The 18,396-nt window shown below is 30.0% G+C and overlaps 2 protein-coding genes across 11 annotated transcripts in view; one reads left to right on the plus strand and one right to left on the minus strand.

Moving 5' to 3' along the window:
* The window catches only part of LOC127733247 (actin-binding LIM protein 1-like), a 52,283-nt gene extending 49,664 nt beyond the window's left edge, over nucleotides 1–2,619 (plus strand). For all 3 annotated transcript variants that reach the window (XM_052242570.1, XM_052242572.1, XM_052242573.1), the window contains 2 exons: nucleotides 192–263; nucleotides 1,102–2,619. In XM_052242570.1, coding sequence (XP_052098530.1) covers nucleotides 192–263; nucleotides 1,102–1,215 — 186 coding nt within the window. In that variant the 3' untranslated portion in view covers nucleotides 1,216–2,619. The remainder of the gene's footprint in view (nucleotides 1–191; nucleotides 264–1,101) is intronic.
* Nucleotides 2,620–14,051: 11,432 nt separating this feature from the next.
* The window catches only part of LOC127733236 (dedicator of cytokinesis protein 1-like), an 81,903-nt gene continuing 77,558 nt past the window's right edge, over nucleotides 14,052–18,396 (minus strand). For all 8 annotated transcript variants that reach the window (XM_052242545.1, XM_052242542.1, XM_052242544.1 and 5 more), the window contains one exon: nucleotides 14,052–17,917. In XM_052242545.1, the coding sequence (XP_052098505.1) occupies nucleotides 17,840–17,917 (78 nt within the window). In that variant the 3' untranslated portion in view covers nucleotides 14,052–17,839. The remainder of the gene's footprint in view (nucleotides 17,918–18,396) is intronic.

Here is an 18,396-nt window from a genome sequence, read left to right on the forward strand (position 1 = left end):
TTGATCAAAACACTTCGGGGTAAAGAAATGGTTTTATTGTTGTTCTTCATTTAATGTTGAAGTAAGCAAGTTATTTAATCATGAAAAATATATTTCTTTCTGTTCACAAAATAAAAGAATACGTTATTTATTTGTAAGGCTAAAAAAAAAAAAAACAGAAATGCAGAATTCTTTATTGTTTATTTTTGCAGATTTATCCATATGAAACATTAAAAATCACCAATTTTGATTTACCAAGGGATGTAGATTTAAATCGTTTAGAGGTAAGTTTATAGATCCAGGTTTAGACTTTGTGTTGTTGAGTTTCTAATGATTGTTTATTCCACATTCTTTCACAGTGGGCATTCTAATGAATGTTTATTCCACATTCTTTTAGGTGGGTTGCACTAAATGCAAATTTGACTTATAATTTGGTGAATGTCAGATGCTCAGGGAAAAGAGGGTACATGTGTTGTGTGAATAAATCCAGTACTTTTTAATGGAGAGTCTTCAAAACTGTCTAAAATGTTTGTAAATGCATTTACATTTGTGTACACATTTCGAGAAACTTTGCTAAATTTTACAGACAATTCAACTTTCAACAACTTTCTTGATAGAAAATATGTTATCAATTAAATGAAATGAAAATTGTTTATACAATACATTAAATAAATATAACGGGCCACACCAACACACGGTCCAGACAGTGTGACTTTGTAAAGAAATGTGGAGAGGTTAAACAAGTATTTGATGCACACAAATCTACCCCATTGCATATCAAGACCGTAAATTGTAAAATAAAAAAAAAAAAAACTTTTACCTGAAAATGGTAACATCTGTTCTGATTGTTGCAAAAGTTTTTTTGATACTGTTATATAAATCAGAATAGTGAAAGTAGAAAGTTGAGAGATATGAGATTTCCGGAGTTCAATCTGATCAATTTTGTTTTAACAGGTATTAATATATAAATGCTTTTTAGCCAAAAGATTTGGTAGACAACCTGTTAAGTTTGTCATAGATATCTTTAGATATAGTTTAATATAGTGTTGTAGCAATCTGCACCAGAAAATTATGTTATTTCCTCTGATAAGCTTTTAAAAACATAAATTTATCTCGTTACAGATACATTTAGATGAAGAAGATTTTCAGAATATATTAGAAGTACCAAGAAATGAATTTTATAGACTGCCTTTATGGAAACAAAATGACATGAAGAAAAAAGTGGACTTATTTTAAAGTATCATCCCTAAGAACCATGTGATCAAAATATGACATATCATTGGATGATGGGGTCATGTGATCAGTGATATTAGTAGAAAGATAACTAGTGCTTCTGTACAGTACAGACAATTGGAACCAAGCTTTACCATTTTGTTTATCTTGTTGAAAACTTACATTTCTGCCATTAAATCACACTTTTTAATTACTTTTTATGTCTGCTAGACACAATTCTTTAAAGTATTTGCTAGATTGTAAACACCAGTAGAAGCTTTGGAAATATTAAATACTGCATAAATAAAAACACTTCAAAATTATTTAAGATGTAATGAAATTTTTATGCGGAAATCAATGAACACAAATTATCTTTTACGTAGAAAGGAGGTTAATATTACTATACTATAATATACTAGTTCTATTGACACAAATAGAGAGAAACTCCTTGATTTATTTTAACTGTAGCCTACCAATTTTGAAAGAGTCCGAATTACTTAAGTAATGTTGGTGAAAAAATGGGCCTTTTGTTTTTATTTTGTACCAAATTGAATAGATATTAAGATTTTGTATTGAAATTGATTACCAATCTCTATTTGAAGTTTACTCAACTTATCAAATAGGAGATATGTTTACCACAGTTAAATTATTAGATCTGCTGTTTTTATACAAGTTATTGTTTAATGATAAGATATTTATTGTTAGTATTTTTACCTTTTTGACCTATTTTGTAGAAATGAGTTGTGAGAAAATGATAGGTTGGTTTTTTTTTAAATGTATACAGTACGGTGGTTACTAACTTCCAGTGGTTTCGACTTTTCGATGAATTTTTTTGGCTTCATTTGTTTGAATTCATAGTCCGTTATAATGAGAATGAAAAGATTAAAAACAATGTCATTCAGTATATGAAAATGAGGAGATGAAATTAGGCGTAAAATACATGAAGACTAATGAAAAATTAAATAACAATTCATTATCATAAGGATCAGATGAAAACAAATGGATTAGCACATGTCATTGGAAGTATTTGCAAAGGTGATATCATAGCTATAGTAAAAAAATCAGTCAAAAACCAAACTGAAATGGATGTTTGGTGTATATTAGACACTATAGATACAATAGCCATTATGCCATGCATGAATAACATATCAAAGATATCTAAATTTTGCTTGTTCTTGAATGTTTTTATAATAAAACGAATTCTCCAAATATTCCCCTTGCAACAGGAAGACATTAACTTTATGAGAATGACATTTTAGTTATTAAAACTTGGGATGGATAAGATTTTCTTTATTGAACAACATGATTAATATTTTCTTTAAGGAAGTTTGCTACTCAATTTCAAAATAATAAGCTTTTCATAAAACAAGCATATATTGATAGGGGATAATTAAAGGAACCAAAAGAGCGAAAAAAATATAGAGGTCAATGTACTTGTTTTTCGAGATTTGAGCCATTGAAATTTTGGCGGGAACAGCTTTATCATTGGCAAGTTTAAGTTCTCAAAAACTATTAAAAAATAATGAAGATTTTATAAGACTTTTATATATGGCTTATAATTATAAATGTAAAAGATTTATAAAAAGAAAAATGGGGGTTAATGAGCAAAATTTTTTAAGGAATTCAAATCAATAAAACCAGAGCATTCTGAAAATCTGACAAAAAATCCAAAACATGACAAGCCAACTTCCTTAAATTATTTGAGGTTGACATTTGGCCAAATAATAATAAAACATGAAAAGAGATAACAATATTGTGTGTTTAGTTTTTTCGTTGGTACCAATTTTTGTGGATTGAGGAAAATTGGTATTTTAGTGGATATTTGATATCATGGTTTGCAAACTTATAGACAATTTATGCATTGTCTAACTTTTAAATTCACGGTTTCCTTATAACCATGAAATCAACAAATATTGATATCCCATGAATGATAATGAATCTACAGTATGCAAAATGCCTTGAATATAGATTATTTAAGGTAAAATCCAGAGGAACACAAAATAGTGAAAATGTTGCTCATGCATGGCATTATACCATTGTATCAATGTATTATGTTTTCTTTATAAGTAGATTGAAATATAATTTTGTTATTTGAAATTATTATATAAATTTCTAATTATGTAGTAGCCTTGTTATTTTGTTGAATATAATTTTTGTTTAAAATTTTAGGGTATTCTGCTTGGTTGTATTTTTACCTCAGGTTTACAGATTTTTTTTAAAAGGGCTTGTGTTATTTTTTATTTATTATATCACCTCGTAGATTTGGTTGTGCACTTTTAGGTCTGTATCTGTTTTAGTTTACTAATAGTTGACCTTATATAAATAGAGATATGTAATAATAATTATTATGAATCAAAGGGACAGTGGCAAATAGTTTTCTGTAAAAAAAAAAAAATCAAAACTAGCACTTTGTTGTTTCATTTTGATGTTTATGCAAGTATTAAAATAAATATAGATCTTATGAAATCACATGTGGTTATGTTACAATTGTTTACCAAATTTTTTAAATAATAATAAGCATACCTTCTTTTGTATTGTCTTGAGCAAGATTTTGAATAATTATCAACAGCTTTCCTTTATTTTCTTTAGTACATTGAAGCAGATTTAAACCATCCCTAAAACATGAAAAATGTGATTGCATAACATCTCAATATTTTTCGTCATTTTGTTTTTTATTAGTGATATGGCTAAAAGTTGACATTCTGAAATAATTTCATGATGATATTTTGACAACTTTTCAATATTAACACTAATTACAATGGAATATTGGTTTCCCTGGATTTGTACCTCATATCTGACGGGGCCTTAAGAGATATTTTTAAAATCTTAAAACAAGATGAAAATGTCTCCCTAGTCATTTTTGAATACTCCATATTTAGTCTCATTTTTGTGTGGGTATAGAAAAAAATATATTCAAGTACAAAACTATCCAGCTTTTCTTTTAATTGGTAAATTTTATTGAAATGAGAACATCCATTAATTTCCCAGATAAACTTTCAGCGAAAATTTCATGGAGATGAAATTTTTGCATAATCAAAATCAAATGCTTTGTGCCTTGATAAAAGTTATTAATAGATTGGTTATAAATTTGGTTAATCGGTTATTGTATAGAAAAGCTATTGGTCTGTGAACTGTTATATTTATATAAATTAATCACCAGTTTATCATGTCATTAGAATGTGCAATTGTTATTTTATATTAAATGCATGATGTATATAATTGCTGTCATAAAGGTGTGCTTTGTGTATGTGAGAGTGACTATTTACTTCCTGGTTGAATTGAGAGAGTCCATATGTTTGACAAGAGTGAGGTACATTCTACAAGGTTTTGAGTGTCTTAATCAGTGCATGCATGTTAAGTAATTTTGTGTGATTAGATTTTACAGAATGAAAAAATTTATTAGTTGTAATTTTGCTTGTATCATATTAGAATTTTTTATATGTGTGAAGACAACAGTGTTGATTAAAACACTTTCTACCTTCTCTCTTGTCTTCCCCTGTTTTATCCTGGTTTTTCATTAACTCCTGTTTGATTTTAAGGCTTATTTTGTTTTATATGTACATTGATGAAAATTATTAATCAATTATCTCCCTGTAGTAAGATTTAAAAAGAGGGGGAGATAATATTCAGGTTGGCCGAAGAGTAGCCTGGCATTTTAATTCTGCCTCATAAAAAGAATGTACAACTTTCTATATTTTAAGTAGATTAAGGATGGGGGGGGGGGGGGGGAGAGGGTATTGCTGAAAAGGGAATCTTTTGGCAATTTAAATTTTTATTTTTTTTTATTTTTAAAAAATATAGCAGGCTAGACCAGTATTTTGCAATTTAGGGTGTGTATTTCTGAACTTAGACTCAAACATTTCTTGAATAGTTCTTAGAAAGATGTGATTAGTAACAAGATTTATTTTATACAGTGAAATGAAAAAAATATCTCACAATAGTCATAAAAAATGCAATTAAACAGATTTCTTACTGTTGTCAGTTTTTTTTTTTAATATTGAAGTTTATTTAGTACAGTATTTGATTGTTAAATAATTGGGTAAAAAGAAGAATTTAAAATAGAGAAAAGAAATGCACTGCATAATAATTAAATAATGAGGGTTTATATTGTTTTGTTTTGTTTAAAAAAACAAACAGGGTGTAAATTTACAGATATATGTAATATGAAGGATTTGTGGGCATTTAACTGTAGTCTTAGTGCCCTAGTGAGTATGTATTGACTGTATGAATCTAGCTGTTTACATGTGTTGGTGAATGCATGCCTTATCACTATTTCCTAGCTTAAATTGCAAGATATAAAAAAGCGTGTAAAAATAATTATACATTTGTGCGTTCAGAACATAGCAATAAGAGTATATAAAGCATGCTTTCTTTTTTTTTTCTTTTCTTTTTTTTAAATGAAATTTTTAAAATATGCAGATTGGAATTTTTAACCTCAGTCAATTTTTAGGAGGCGAATGATTAATATGCAGGTTAAAATTCTTAACTGCAGATAATTTTTATGAGGTGAATAATTGATATGCAGACTAGAATCTTTTGCCTCAGTTAATTTTTACCAGTTGTATTTAGGGTACAACTTGAGAAAAACAGCAATCCCACTAAGTATACCAGTAAAAATAAAAGCCTTATGTTATGTCATGGCTATATAGTGTTATGTCATGGCTATATAGTGTTATGTCATGGCTGTTCCTTGTTATGTCATAGCTATACAATGTTATGTCATGGCTGTACATAATAACCAATTCAAGCTAAACTCTATAGATAATGTTTATTTTTACAGCATAGAAATTGTGTATATCCCATTACAGCCAGCATAATCAGTTTGGATTTAATAATCTGATATTTAGTAATTTATCTTCATCAGGTGTAATTGTCTCTGATATTTTATATTATTACTATATATTTTCACAAAACCAGACTTCTGTTTATAATATTTATTGACATATAGGTCGAGTCAGGTGAAAATAATACAACCCGCTTATAGTTTTTTTTTGTACGTTTGAATGTCTTTATGGCTCTGTGCAATGTCCTGTCTATATGACAGATTTTATACATAGATTTTAATGGTGCTTTATTTGTTTGTTGCTAGTTGGTTTATAGGATTTTTACCACAATTTGAATTTTCATGTTTGATTCTTCACTTCAAAAGTTCTGTTTAATTTGTTTATTTGGATTATGGGAAAAACTTTATCCAAATTTTACATCTAAAATTGATCCTAAGTTTATTAAGTCATAATTTACAAGTAAAGTTTATCTTATGATTTTTCATTAAAATGGGGACAGCCTTTAAACAACACATGCTGAAATAATTTTGGCAGTTGAAATATTTTATGTAGCATGTATTTTGGTTACCTTTGGTGCAAAATTTTTCAGCAGTAAGCCATTTGATATAAGTTATACACCTTCATTTTTCTCTAATTTTGTGACAAGCAGCAGAATTTTTCCAAGTGAAGAACAAACATGAAAATACTGTATATATCACAAGCCAGTTTAAACTGTGATTTACACTTGAATATTAGAAAAATATATTTTTCACTGTAAAGATAATGAATGCTTTTCACATTGTTATCGTAAAATATGATGACGATAAAATGTTCAATGTCTTAATTTATTATGAATGAAATGTCACAAATCTTATAATTGAGTTAATGTCAATATTTTTTTAAGTTGTAGATGAACAAGTTTTATTACATGTAGGTTCATCTCAAAATTTAGTTATGGTTGATTTAAGTTGTGTTTGCCTTTAATATACAGAAATATAATTAATTAAAAATAAAGTTAAGGTGGTACATAACACTACAGGGAGATAACTCTGTAAAAATCAGCTGAACATTTTAATCACATTCTATTGTTTAGGAAATATTAAGCTTCTCAATGATCAAAACTAGTGTTTGTCAAACTGCTATTTATCCAATGAAATTTTTCCGATAAAGTGTGTGGTTCAAGTTTTTTGAAATTTTTATATTTTTGTCAAAGGGTCAAAGTAAATATTTTGTAAAAATTTTTATGAAAATTAAACGAGCCAAATTAATTTTAGTCATGGTGTTTGGTACCACCTTAAGTACAGATATGAGAGTAGAAGTTCTATGATTGATTTTGTACATTGGTTTGACTGGTGTATAGATGTTGACATTGAGATAGAATGCTTTGAATGATGTAAACTCAGTGTAGGTAATCATATAACTCACGTTATCAATATGCTTAAAGTTGCTACAAAAAAAGTTAAACTGAAAAAAATAGAGAAAGGATGGGAATATATAAGTAGGGTAGTTTGTTTCTTTGTTAGAAATTTAACTAAATTAAAATTTCTTCTAAATTTTTATGTTTATTTTTTTTTAGATTTGATGTTTTGATTCATAATTTCTTTTTATTCTATGCATTTGAAAAACTAAAAAAGATTTTTTTTTGTAAAAAATTCAAATTTTTTTCCTAGACTACTGATTACCTGTTCTTCCTATTTTACAAGAAACCAGTATTTATACTAAAATACTGGTTCCTTGTTTGAGTTCTACCATACAGCAGAACAGCATTATATTTTTAGAATAACCACTAGTCAATGTTTATGCCTTCTGTCTCTGTGGTAACCCTATAACTTACACTGGGTTGGTAACTTGTTACAAAGCTATAGATGTCTAGCTTCAAACACCCCAATAAACTGGCAAAAACTGAAATTATGTTGTTTTTATTTACATTTTGTATTAATCAGTTCTGATTAGTTGAACAGGATGTGAAAATCTGTATGTGATCATGAAAAAAATCAAAAACAAAGGAATTGTGCTTTTCTTGCTGTTTTTTCATCTCAAATTTCACATTGAGGCCTTCAACACGGAGAAAAAAGCGCACCTCACAGTAATTTCAAGACCATCCCTAGCACTGTCTTTTGGGATAAATGATGGTTGGACGTCTTTTTAGTGTAGTATAGTATTTTTTTAATGGTTTGTATTTTTTTTTTTTTTTTACATTATTGGTATAGATAATCCAATTACAGAAAAAAAGATGATTGGGCTTAGAAATTGAAGGTCAAGAAAGCTGTTAGTTCAGCTAAAACATGTTTCTGAAATAAGATATCACAAATCCTTAACAAAACATGAACATTGAAATTTCATATGTTGAATTTTGACAAACTAAGACCTATTTTCTGCCTCTTTAATTAGACCTTAAGAAAGTTTGACATAACAGTTTTCTTACAATGCAAATTTACAATATTTGATTTTCATAACAATTTACTCCCAAAGAAAAAAGGTCAAAGTCCAACAATTACAGCAAAAAATTGTCAAATCTAAATGGCTGTTAATGGTCAACTTCATACTAAGTATGAGTGTTCTATCAAATCATTTGAAAGGAGTTGCATGCTGAAATGTCTCTGACAGTGGGACATGTACACCTTACAATCATTTCAGATACCAAATTTAATTGACCTATTAAAGTACATGATAAACTGATGAAACCATGAAAATTAAACTGACCAATGAACCATGAAAATTAGGTTAAGGTCATATGAAATCTGCCAGACATACCTTGCAATCATTCCATACACCAAATATAGACTTTCTTATAGTATCAGAGAAATAGATAAAACAACAAAAACTAAGCTGAAACTTCACTGAACCATGAAAGTGAGGTGAAGGTCAGATGAAACCTGCCAGTCAGACATGTACCCATTAAAATCATTTCATATACAAAAATATAGTTGACCTATTGAATTATAGTACCTGCAATATGGACTTGACCCAAAACTGGTCCACGAAATGAGGTTGTGGTCAGGTGATCCCTGTCTGACAGAAAGGTAGGCCTTGCAAGGAAGTCAATGAACCTTGAAAATGAGAGCAAGTACAATGGACATATGAGACTGAAACATTACAACATAAGGTATCTGCATACAGGTCTTCTCCCTTTTGACATATAAAACTTTATACAAATAATTTACTTCATTGCCACTTCACTGCTGGATTGTAACCCTATGTCTTGTATTCTGCAACAAAAGTCTCGGGCAAGACAAAAATGGTAAAAGTTCCATTACTCCCTTAAAATTTTTCACAAGGGTGCACAAGCTGAAATGTCTCGCCTGTTTTACTTATCATTGAATTTACACACCGGGTTTGTCACTAAAACTATAACCAAATGACTCTCTCTGTAAAAGAAAAATTCATTGTTAGGTATCAAAATTTACATGTAAATCACAAAAGGAAAAATAAAATGCTTCGCTGGGCTCAGCTTGATACGACCGCAGAGGTCGAACCCTAAACAGTTGGGGCAAGTATGGACACAACATTCAAGCTTGATACAGCTCTGAATTTGGATTGTGATTAAATATTTGACACAGCATAGGTTTCTGACACAGAATGAATGTGGTCTAAGAATTTAAAAAATTTTAATTTACCTATTCAAACCATATTATTATTTGCTTTTATATATAAATCAGAATAACCAACTTAAAATGGAAAATTTAAAAGAAAAAAAAAAAGGAAAAAGTGGGGGAAAAAAAAAAAAGGAAAAAAAAAGCCCCCCAAAATTTTTTGAACCCCCTTATGATTCATCACCCCCAAACTCAATCCAAGCCTTCCATTTGTGGTATGGTACCTTGCAGTACAATTTCAGAGAGATCCATACACTTGAACACAAGTTATTGTCTGGAAACTAGAAAATGCTTGTTTTTTGGCTCATTTTTGGCCCCAAATTCCTAAACGTTTAGGGCAAATACCCCCAAACTCAAACCCAGCTTTCCCTTTGTGATATGGAACCTTGTAGTACAATTTCATAAAGATCCATACACTTACACACAAGTTATTGTCCTGAAACTAGAAAAATGCTTGTTTTTTGCTCCTTTTTGGGCCATAATTCCTAAACTTTTGAGGCAATTACCCCCCAAAATCAATCCCAGCTTTCCTTTTGAGGTATGGTACCTTGCAGTACAATTTCAGAGAGAGATCCATACACTTACACACAAGTTATTGTCTGGAAACTAGAAAAATGCTTATTTTTGGCCCCTTATTCCTAAACGTTTTGGGCAATTACCCCCAAACTCAATTCCAGCTTTCCCTTTGTGATATGGAACTTTGTAGTACAATTTCATAAAGATCCATACACTAACACACAAGTTATTGTCATGAAACTAGAAAAATGCTTGTTTTTTGCCCCTTTTTTGGCCCCTCATTCCTAAAATTTGAGGCAATTACCACCAAAATCAATCCCAGCATTCCCTTTGTGATATGGAACCTTGTGGTACAATGTCAGAGAGATCCATACACTAACACACAAGTAATTGTCTGTAAGTTACAAAAATGCTTATTTTTGGCCCCTTATTCCTTAACTGTTGGTACCATAACCCCCAAAATCAATCCCAACCTTCCTTTTGTGGTATTGAACCTTATGGTAAGATTTCATTGAGATCCATACACTTAAACTAAAGTTATTGTGCGAAAACCAATGTGTCTTCGGACGACAACGACGACGACGCCGTCATACCAATATATGACCGCAAATTTTTTTGCGGTTGTATAAAAACAGACCAAAAAACAAAACTTAACATTGACCAATGAACCATGAAAATGAGGTCAAGGTCAGATGAAACCTGAAAGACTGATATATACTGCTTACAACCATTCCATACACCACATATAGTTGACCTACTGCTTATAGTATCTGTGAAACAGACCTAATCATGTAACTTTAACCTTGAGCACTGATCCATGAAATGAGGTCGAGGTCAGGCGAATCCTGTCTGACGGACATGTAGGCGTTGCAAGGAACCCATATACCAAATATAGTTATCCTACTACTCATAATAAGTGATAAATAGACATGACAAAAAAACTGAAGTTTTTTTTCAAGCAGTTGCTGAACCATGAAAATGAGGTCAAGGACAATGGACATATGACAGATGGAAAGTTCGTAACATAAGGTATCTGCATACAAGGTATGAAGCATCAAGATCTTCTACCTTCTGAAATATAAAGCTTTATACAAATAGTTTACGCCGCCAGATAGTAATACCTATATCTTGCATACTTTCGTGGCAGTCAAGACAAAAATGGCAGACCAAAATGGTCAACTACACATGATGCATACATTCCTCCTAAGTATGAGAGTTTTCTGTCAAATGGTGTCAGAGAAGTTGAGTTCACAAATTGTTTCAGAAGGACAGAGAGCCTATGACAGACAGACACATGGAAGGATGGACGGATACTATTACCATATCTGGTCAGATCAAACCTGCCAGTCAGACATGTACACCTTACAATCATTTCATATACCAAATATAGTTGACCTATTGCTTATGAGTATATACTATTTTCAACCTTTTATGATTACTTGGAACTTAAAAGAAGACTTATTTGTTGAATAAACTGAATGTGATTTTTTTCCTTTGAAATACTGGTTATTTCAAGCATTACTGTCACATTTTGTCATAATCAGTTCAATAGTTTGAGAAAAATCTAGTATAAAGTAAGACGACATCTACAGTGATTCGAAAAATCCAATCAAGCCGCATCATGATAGAATATAGTGTGGACCAATAAATGATCAAATATTTATCTCATCTGCCTACAAACAGTTGAATATGATACAGAAGATGACTCTAGGATGATAAATACCACTAATGGACCTCTTTGTCTTCATTATAAGGTCCCTTTTGGTCCATTTATACCTCACATTTCCTCAAAATTTCAAATTTCACTCATTTATGAAAGAAATGTAAAAATAAATGAGTAATTGAAGTATTCAAGCTGAATGAACTATCCATATAAAAGTTTACTGATTCCATGGAGGTTTCAATAAGTTCTTACGTAAAACTTAAATTTACGCCGCGTTCCAGAATGGGACATAAAAAGCTTCCCTTTTAGTGACTAATTTGTTGTTACTGCTTCAAAAATACTTTCATTTACTAATAACTATATATTTATTAAAGTCTTACTTAGGAAAAAGTTTTCTATTATAGCAAAATATAAGAAAGAAGGAGAAAAAGTCAGAAAAAGCATCAAAACACTGGGTATGGCTTTCTCTGTCTACTAATATTCATGGTAGAGTCCTATTTCAAGGCAATTTTCTCATAAAATGTGTTTTTGAGACTCAATCCACTCAGAATATTTAATTTTTGTAATATTTCACTTAAATAGCATGAAATTTTAACAAATAAGAGTACACACAAGGTCAAATGTACATGTGCAGCTTCCCATAATAGGTGTAATACTACCATTGATTTTCCCCTATTAGTCTTTGTTAAATTTGCACTTTTCAAAAAATTGTGCAGAATTTATCTTTGTTTCAAATAAAAAGAACTTAAATTACTTAAAGTTTCATCCTGTCCAGTACTATAGACAAAATTTCACATAACATTTCATTGCATATAAGAAAATAACCATCACTGGAAGTTAACCAATCATATTTTCACCCCTTTTTTTCCTGTGTACAAGCTTTTGTAACCATGTAACATCAAGTTTCCAAAATATTCCATAGAAACACCAAATAAAACTAGAACGACACGAATGGCCCCGTCTCAAAACGTTGGAAAATCTGCAATTTCAACTACACATGTGGACACAAACATGTATGGATAGTATCTAGCTCTCAAGACCAATACTAGTTTGATGAAAAATTTCCTTGATCAGTGAGTAGTTAAATTTCAAACTATCAGCAAACAGGAAGTGGATGTACTGCAGATCTAACAAGATGTGTTGAAACGACATGAAAATCAGCATAGCAGAATGAAACTTAAACTCGATCTGTAACACATCATGGTTAACTCACATACCAAAAATCTGCCCAATATCTGAAGGCGTATTGAAAAAGTCTGTATAACTGTGATTTTCAACAATTTATCAAAGTCCAAAGCCCGTAATTTTGGCAAAAATTAGCAGAGCACAACGCAACTTAAACTTGATCTGTAACTCATCATGGTTAACTCACATACCAAAAAATCAGCCCAATATCTGAAGGCGTATTGAAAAAAAGTCCAGATAACTGTGATTTTCAACAATTTATCAAAGTCCAAAGCCCGTAATTTCGGCAAAAATTAGCAGAGCACAACGCAACTTAAACTTGATCTGTAACTCATCATGGTTAATCACATACCAAAAATCAGCCCAATATCTGATGGCGTTTAGAAAAATAGTCCAGATAACTGTGATTTTCAACAATTTATCAAAGTCCGTAAATTTGGAAAAAATTAGCAGAGCAGAACGAAAATTAAACTTGATCTGGAACTCATCATGGTTAACACACATATCATAAATCAGCCCAATATCTGAAGGCGTTAAGAAAAAAAGTCTGTATAACTGCCCGTAATTTCAGCAAAAATTAGCAGAGCAGAACGCAACTTAAACTTGATCTGTAACTCATCATGGTTAACATACATATCATAAATCAGCCCAATATCTGAAGGCTTTTAGAAAAAAAGTCTGTATAACTGTGATTTTCAACAATTTATCAAAGTCCAAAGCCAGTAATTTTGGCAAAAATTAGCAGAGCGGAACGAAACTTAAACTGATCTGTAACTCTCTGTTTAGAAAAAAATTGTGTATAATGGTTTGTTGCGGAATGACGGAATAATGGAATGACAGAATGACAGAATGAAGCAATGACGGAATGACAGACAAGGGTAAAACTATAAGGCCACAACAACTTTGTTGCGGGGCCATAAAAATAATGGTGCTTTGAAACACCCAAGACATATGTTTATGACTCAGAAATTTTTTTATGCAATGAAATGTAGGATTAATTTCCTACAACTGTCAAATTCAAGGGAATATTTTTTTTCTACCATTTTTCATATGCAACTGGATGTGATGTACTATGATTTGGTGGTATTACACCTTAATACATTCATAATTCTGTGTTCATGAATGAAAAACAAGAAAGCATTAGTATTAAAGATTTATTACAGTGTCTCTGTCGTAAAATGATTTCAGAATATACAAAAATAATAACATAACAGCAATAATAAGCTATAACAAATGATGCACAAAAATATTTTTGCAAATAAGTAAGTAATTGTTAGGGTGGAGACAAAAATACTGGCAAAATAATTTGATTTGTATTATGCAGCATAAGAGGCAAAAATTAAAATAAGGATATATCCCCCTATTTGTAATTTAAGTATACCTGGTTCATCTTATTTCATAATAGAATTCTATTGTGGTGAACATAAAATGAAGAACTCTATTTTTAATGCTAATTCAATGTCTGAACTTATCATAGGCTCGTTGAAAATTTCTTTCTCATGCCGAAATAAAGCACATGAAATATATAATTTATTGTTTTTTTTATCTATATACAGATTAATTACACATTTTTGGTTAACTTTACTTAGGGCAACATGTTTGTGTGAATTCATCACTTTAAATACACCCTTAATTATGTATAAAGGTTATATGTAGTTTTTTTTCACCTTTTTACAGAAATTTTTGTATGTGTTTTACACATTTTGGTACACTTTTATTCAGGAAAAACACAGAAGGCAAATAAAGTTCACCGACAAATTTCACAGGTCCCAAAACAAGTACCAGTCTGACTGTCTTGAGTATCAGTTTAAGATTTTTTGGAGTACCAGTCTACCTAAGATTTTTGAAGAAAAACTCTATTAGAAACAGACACTAATAAAATATTATTAAAAACCAATACTTCTAAATAAAAGAAGTGTAATTTCTTGGTTATAAAAAAATTTGAAATATGAAATTTTATATTAATGGAATAGTTTTTCTTCGTCTGTCAAATAAACAACAGAATGCATCTGTTCATGGTGGTCACAAAAACACATCATAAGAACAAAAATGACTAGATAAAATTATCAATTAACACAAAGTCCTTGGCATGAACAGTAATACAAAGATGTATAGATGAGACTGTTATACATTATCTGAAAAAAAAAAAAAAAATAGACTGGGCAGCTTGAATAACAAAAAAACTATTATTTCATATATTTTCTGAAGTAAGGCTTTTTTGTACAGAATTTTGTGACCTTGAACCAAGTAGTATTAGAGCAAAATATCCCATCCACCTTTCTAACTTCTCCATCAACCAGTGTATAAAAGAATTCAGTGTGAGGGTCAGATAATGTAACTGAGGTTATGAAATATTTACATTAAATCTATTTTTTAATTTTAATGAATTTTCAGGATATTAACAAGACAAAATTGCACGTGTTAAATATGACAGAATTTTTAAAAAATCAAAATGCTCGACTACAACTGGTTATATTTGACCATAAATATTTACAATGATTTAAGAGAAAAAGATTGTGTAAATATAATTATTTGAGTTTATGTTTATTTGAGCTTCAATTGAAACACCAGTTCCTCCTGATTATTAATTTAAAAGTCAATACTATTAATGGAATACACTAAAATAAAACTATCAAAAAGTTTAACAAGATGATAGCCATGATAAGGTGATTAATATGAAAATATGGCTGAAGATTACAGAAATTCACAAAATGGCATGAAGTTACAGGCTTTAACAATAAAGCTTGGAATATTTATTGAAAGTACTTCGAAAAATAAAGAAAAATCATTAGCTCAAAAGATAGTGTTGCTATTCATGTATCTGTGGACCAGTTCTTTTTCTGGAGACTGACTACATTAACATTTATACAAGAAGTTTCAGCATTGCTGTAACATATACAATAAGATAAATTCACAGAATTTTTACAAGAATTTACAAAATGTATATATTTATATAAGCAAATAAATGTAAAAGCACCATATACACAGCAGCATATTAAAAATAACTGGTCAAATACTTGACTTATTTGTATAAAAAAACTGCTAAAACAGATATATGTGAAGCAGGAAACGATAGTTTATACAAAAGCGGCAAATTGTATTAATAGTATAGAATAATTTTATATTCTAAATTACTTGATCAAGGACAAGGAATCTACCATTGACATTAGACACAGGAAAGTACCTCTCAATCAAATTACATGTAGCTAATGGAATACTCAAGAATCCTTTCATATTTCTGGTTACAGTGATTATCTGATATGTTTCTAGTTACTGTAAATTAAAAAATTATTGCGTGCATTTAATAATCGATTTTTGAAGAGCGGACAAAAATGGGAGCTTAATTATTGCAATTTCAGAAATTTGTATTATGATATATGTATCAGATATCATAATGCAAGTTCTTATTATTGTGGCACTCAGCCTGAATCATTATTGGCATTAATATAAATCTCTCAATAATTTCTGAATTTACAGTATGCCTGAGGGCTGTTTCATAAAAACATACATGAGACCCAGGGAAGGCACTTTGAAATCTCAACTATATATGGGTGGGTGTTAAAATTATTTTGAACAGTGAAAATGTAATGAGAAATTCTTAATTGCCTCTATAGTTGGTTACCCCATTTTTAAAGTGCCTTCCCTGGGTACCATGTATGTTTTATTAATGGAACAGCCCAGATAGCTGACTGTATAAAAATGGGTTATTACAGTGTTTGGTTTTACCCTTACTTGTTTCATGCTGTGATTTCTAACAATATCATTTTGTAAACAACATATCTTATTTGTCTCAAAGATTGGTCAATGTAAAGTTCAATTCGTCTGTGAAGACGACAATAAATTGTGAATTCTGCCTCTGAATAAACCATGATTGAATAAATATCATATGTTCCTGCTTCACAACTATCAAAATTATAAACACCTCATTGTCAAATAATTACATAATTAATGATAATTAACAAATAGCTACAACAATAACAGCATAAAATTTATCAAAATGACTCCAGTAAAAATGAACACATCCTTATCACAGAATTAGAGTGCAAGGCCACTCAAATCTTTTCTTATAATTTTGTTACCATCCTCGGAGAATATACTGCAAGGCAACAATTATCTTTCTCCTAATAATTATACAGCCGTCTTCAGAGAACAGATCATGGCACCCATTTATTTTTATTATCCACAAAGAGGAACATAATCCATCAAAAAATTGTTAAAAAAAAACCCAACTAATTTATTGCAACCAAAATTATATCATTGGAAAAATGGGATTTGTATAATGAAATAAATCATTATTTAGTCACTTTGTGAAATTGGATATCTTTTTGGGGAGTAATTAAAACTAAATGTCACCATCAAAAGTATCTTTTCTAAAAAATTCTTTATCTTCTTCTAGTTGACATATTAAAATTCTTAAAAAAAAACAAAAAAAAGGAAGAAAAAAAGAAGAAAGAATGTAAAAAGGAAGCAAATAAGCATTATTCTTGCTAAGATCATTAAACATTTTCCACCTGTATTAAAAATAAAAACATTTAAAGATATTCTACAATGTCAAAAATTCATATCTGCTTACTGATAATAAACAGTTACGATATTAAAATAAATTTTCATCCTTATGTCTGAGCATCAGACAAAATCTAGTCTTTTAATTGTGAACATTATAATACAAATTATATTACATGTATAAAAAGTTGTTTTTATTTGAAACATCTGCTGATTATATCAGTCTACGTTCACAAACTTAATATCAATATTTTCAGGAAACCTTCATTTCTATTTTTTCCCCAAACAGTTCTATATTATCGATTATTTGCAAAGAAAACATTATGCCCTCAGAAGTCATTCACATGTATATAAAGTCATTCCATCATATAAGGCAAGACTGAAGAGTTCTTCAAAGAAAGACAACCCACCATGCGGCAGTTGAATCACTTGCAGTTCGGTGTTGAAGATTTTTTAGGCACAGGAGGTGGTGATCCTCCTTCATTTGGAAGCGGAGGTATAGGCTGAAAAGAGAAAGAAGAGCATTCACACATGCTGTTACAATGTAGTGCGAGCATTGAAATGAGATGTATTATGTATTAATATTTACATAATAATGCATATGCAAACAAAAAATTTTATTCAGATATATTTAACTTAGTTCAATAAAGATGATTGATGAAAGTTGATGTTATGTGCATACATGAAGATGATAAGTAGCTTTTTAATGTGAAAAAGTAATGAAAAACATGCTATATACAAAGATAAAAGAATATAAAAGTATTGAATGATAAATGCAATGTTAATTTGTGTTTGGGATAAAACAATATAAAGAAAACCTAAAACTGGTTCTTAGCTTCCAAAATTTTATTTGGAAGTGTTGTTTAATAGCTACTTTGGGGACATTAAACATCAGACTTATTTAACGTTCAAGCTATTTTCCTTCTATGGCTTCTATATACCTTCTATTTCAAGTGCTTACCAGATTTTGTTTCTATATATT

The sequence above is a fragment of the Mytilus californianus genome, unplaced genomic scaffold (genome assembly GCF_021869535.1).
Source record: "Mytilus californianus isolate M0D057914Y unplaced genomic scaffold, xbMytCali1.0.p SCAF_3, whole genome shotgun sequence".
Taxonomy (NCBI): Eukaryota; Metazoa; Mollusca; class Bivalvia; order Mytilida; family Mytilidae; genus Mytilus; species Mytilus californianus.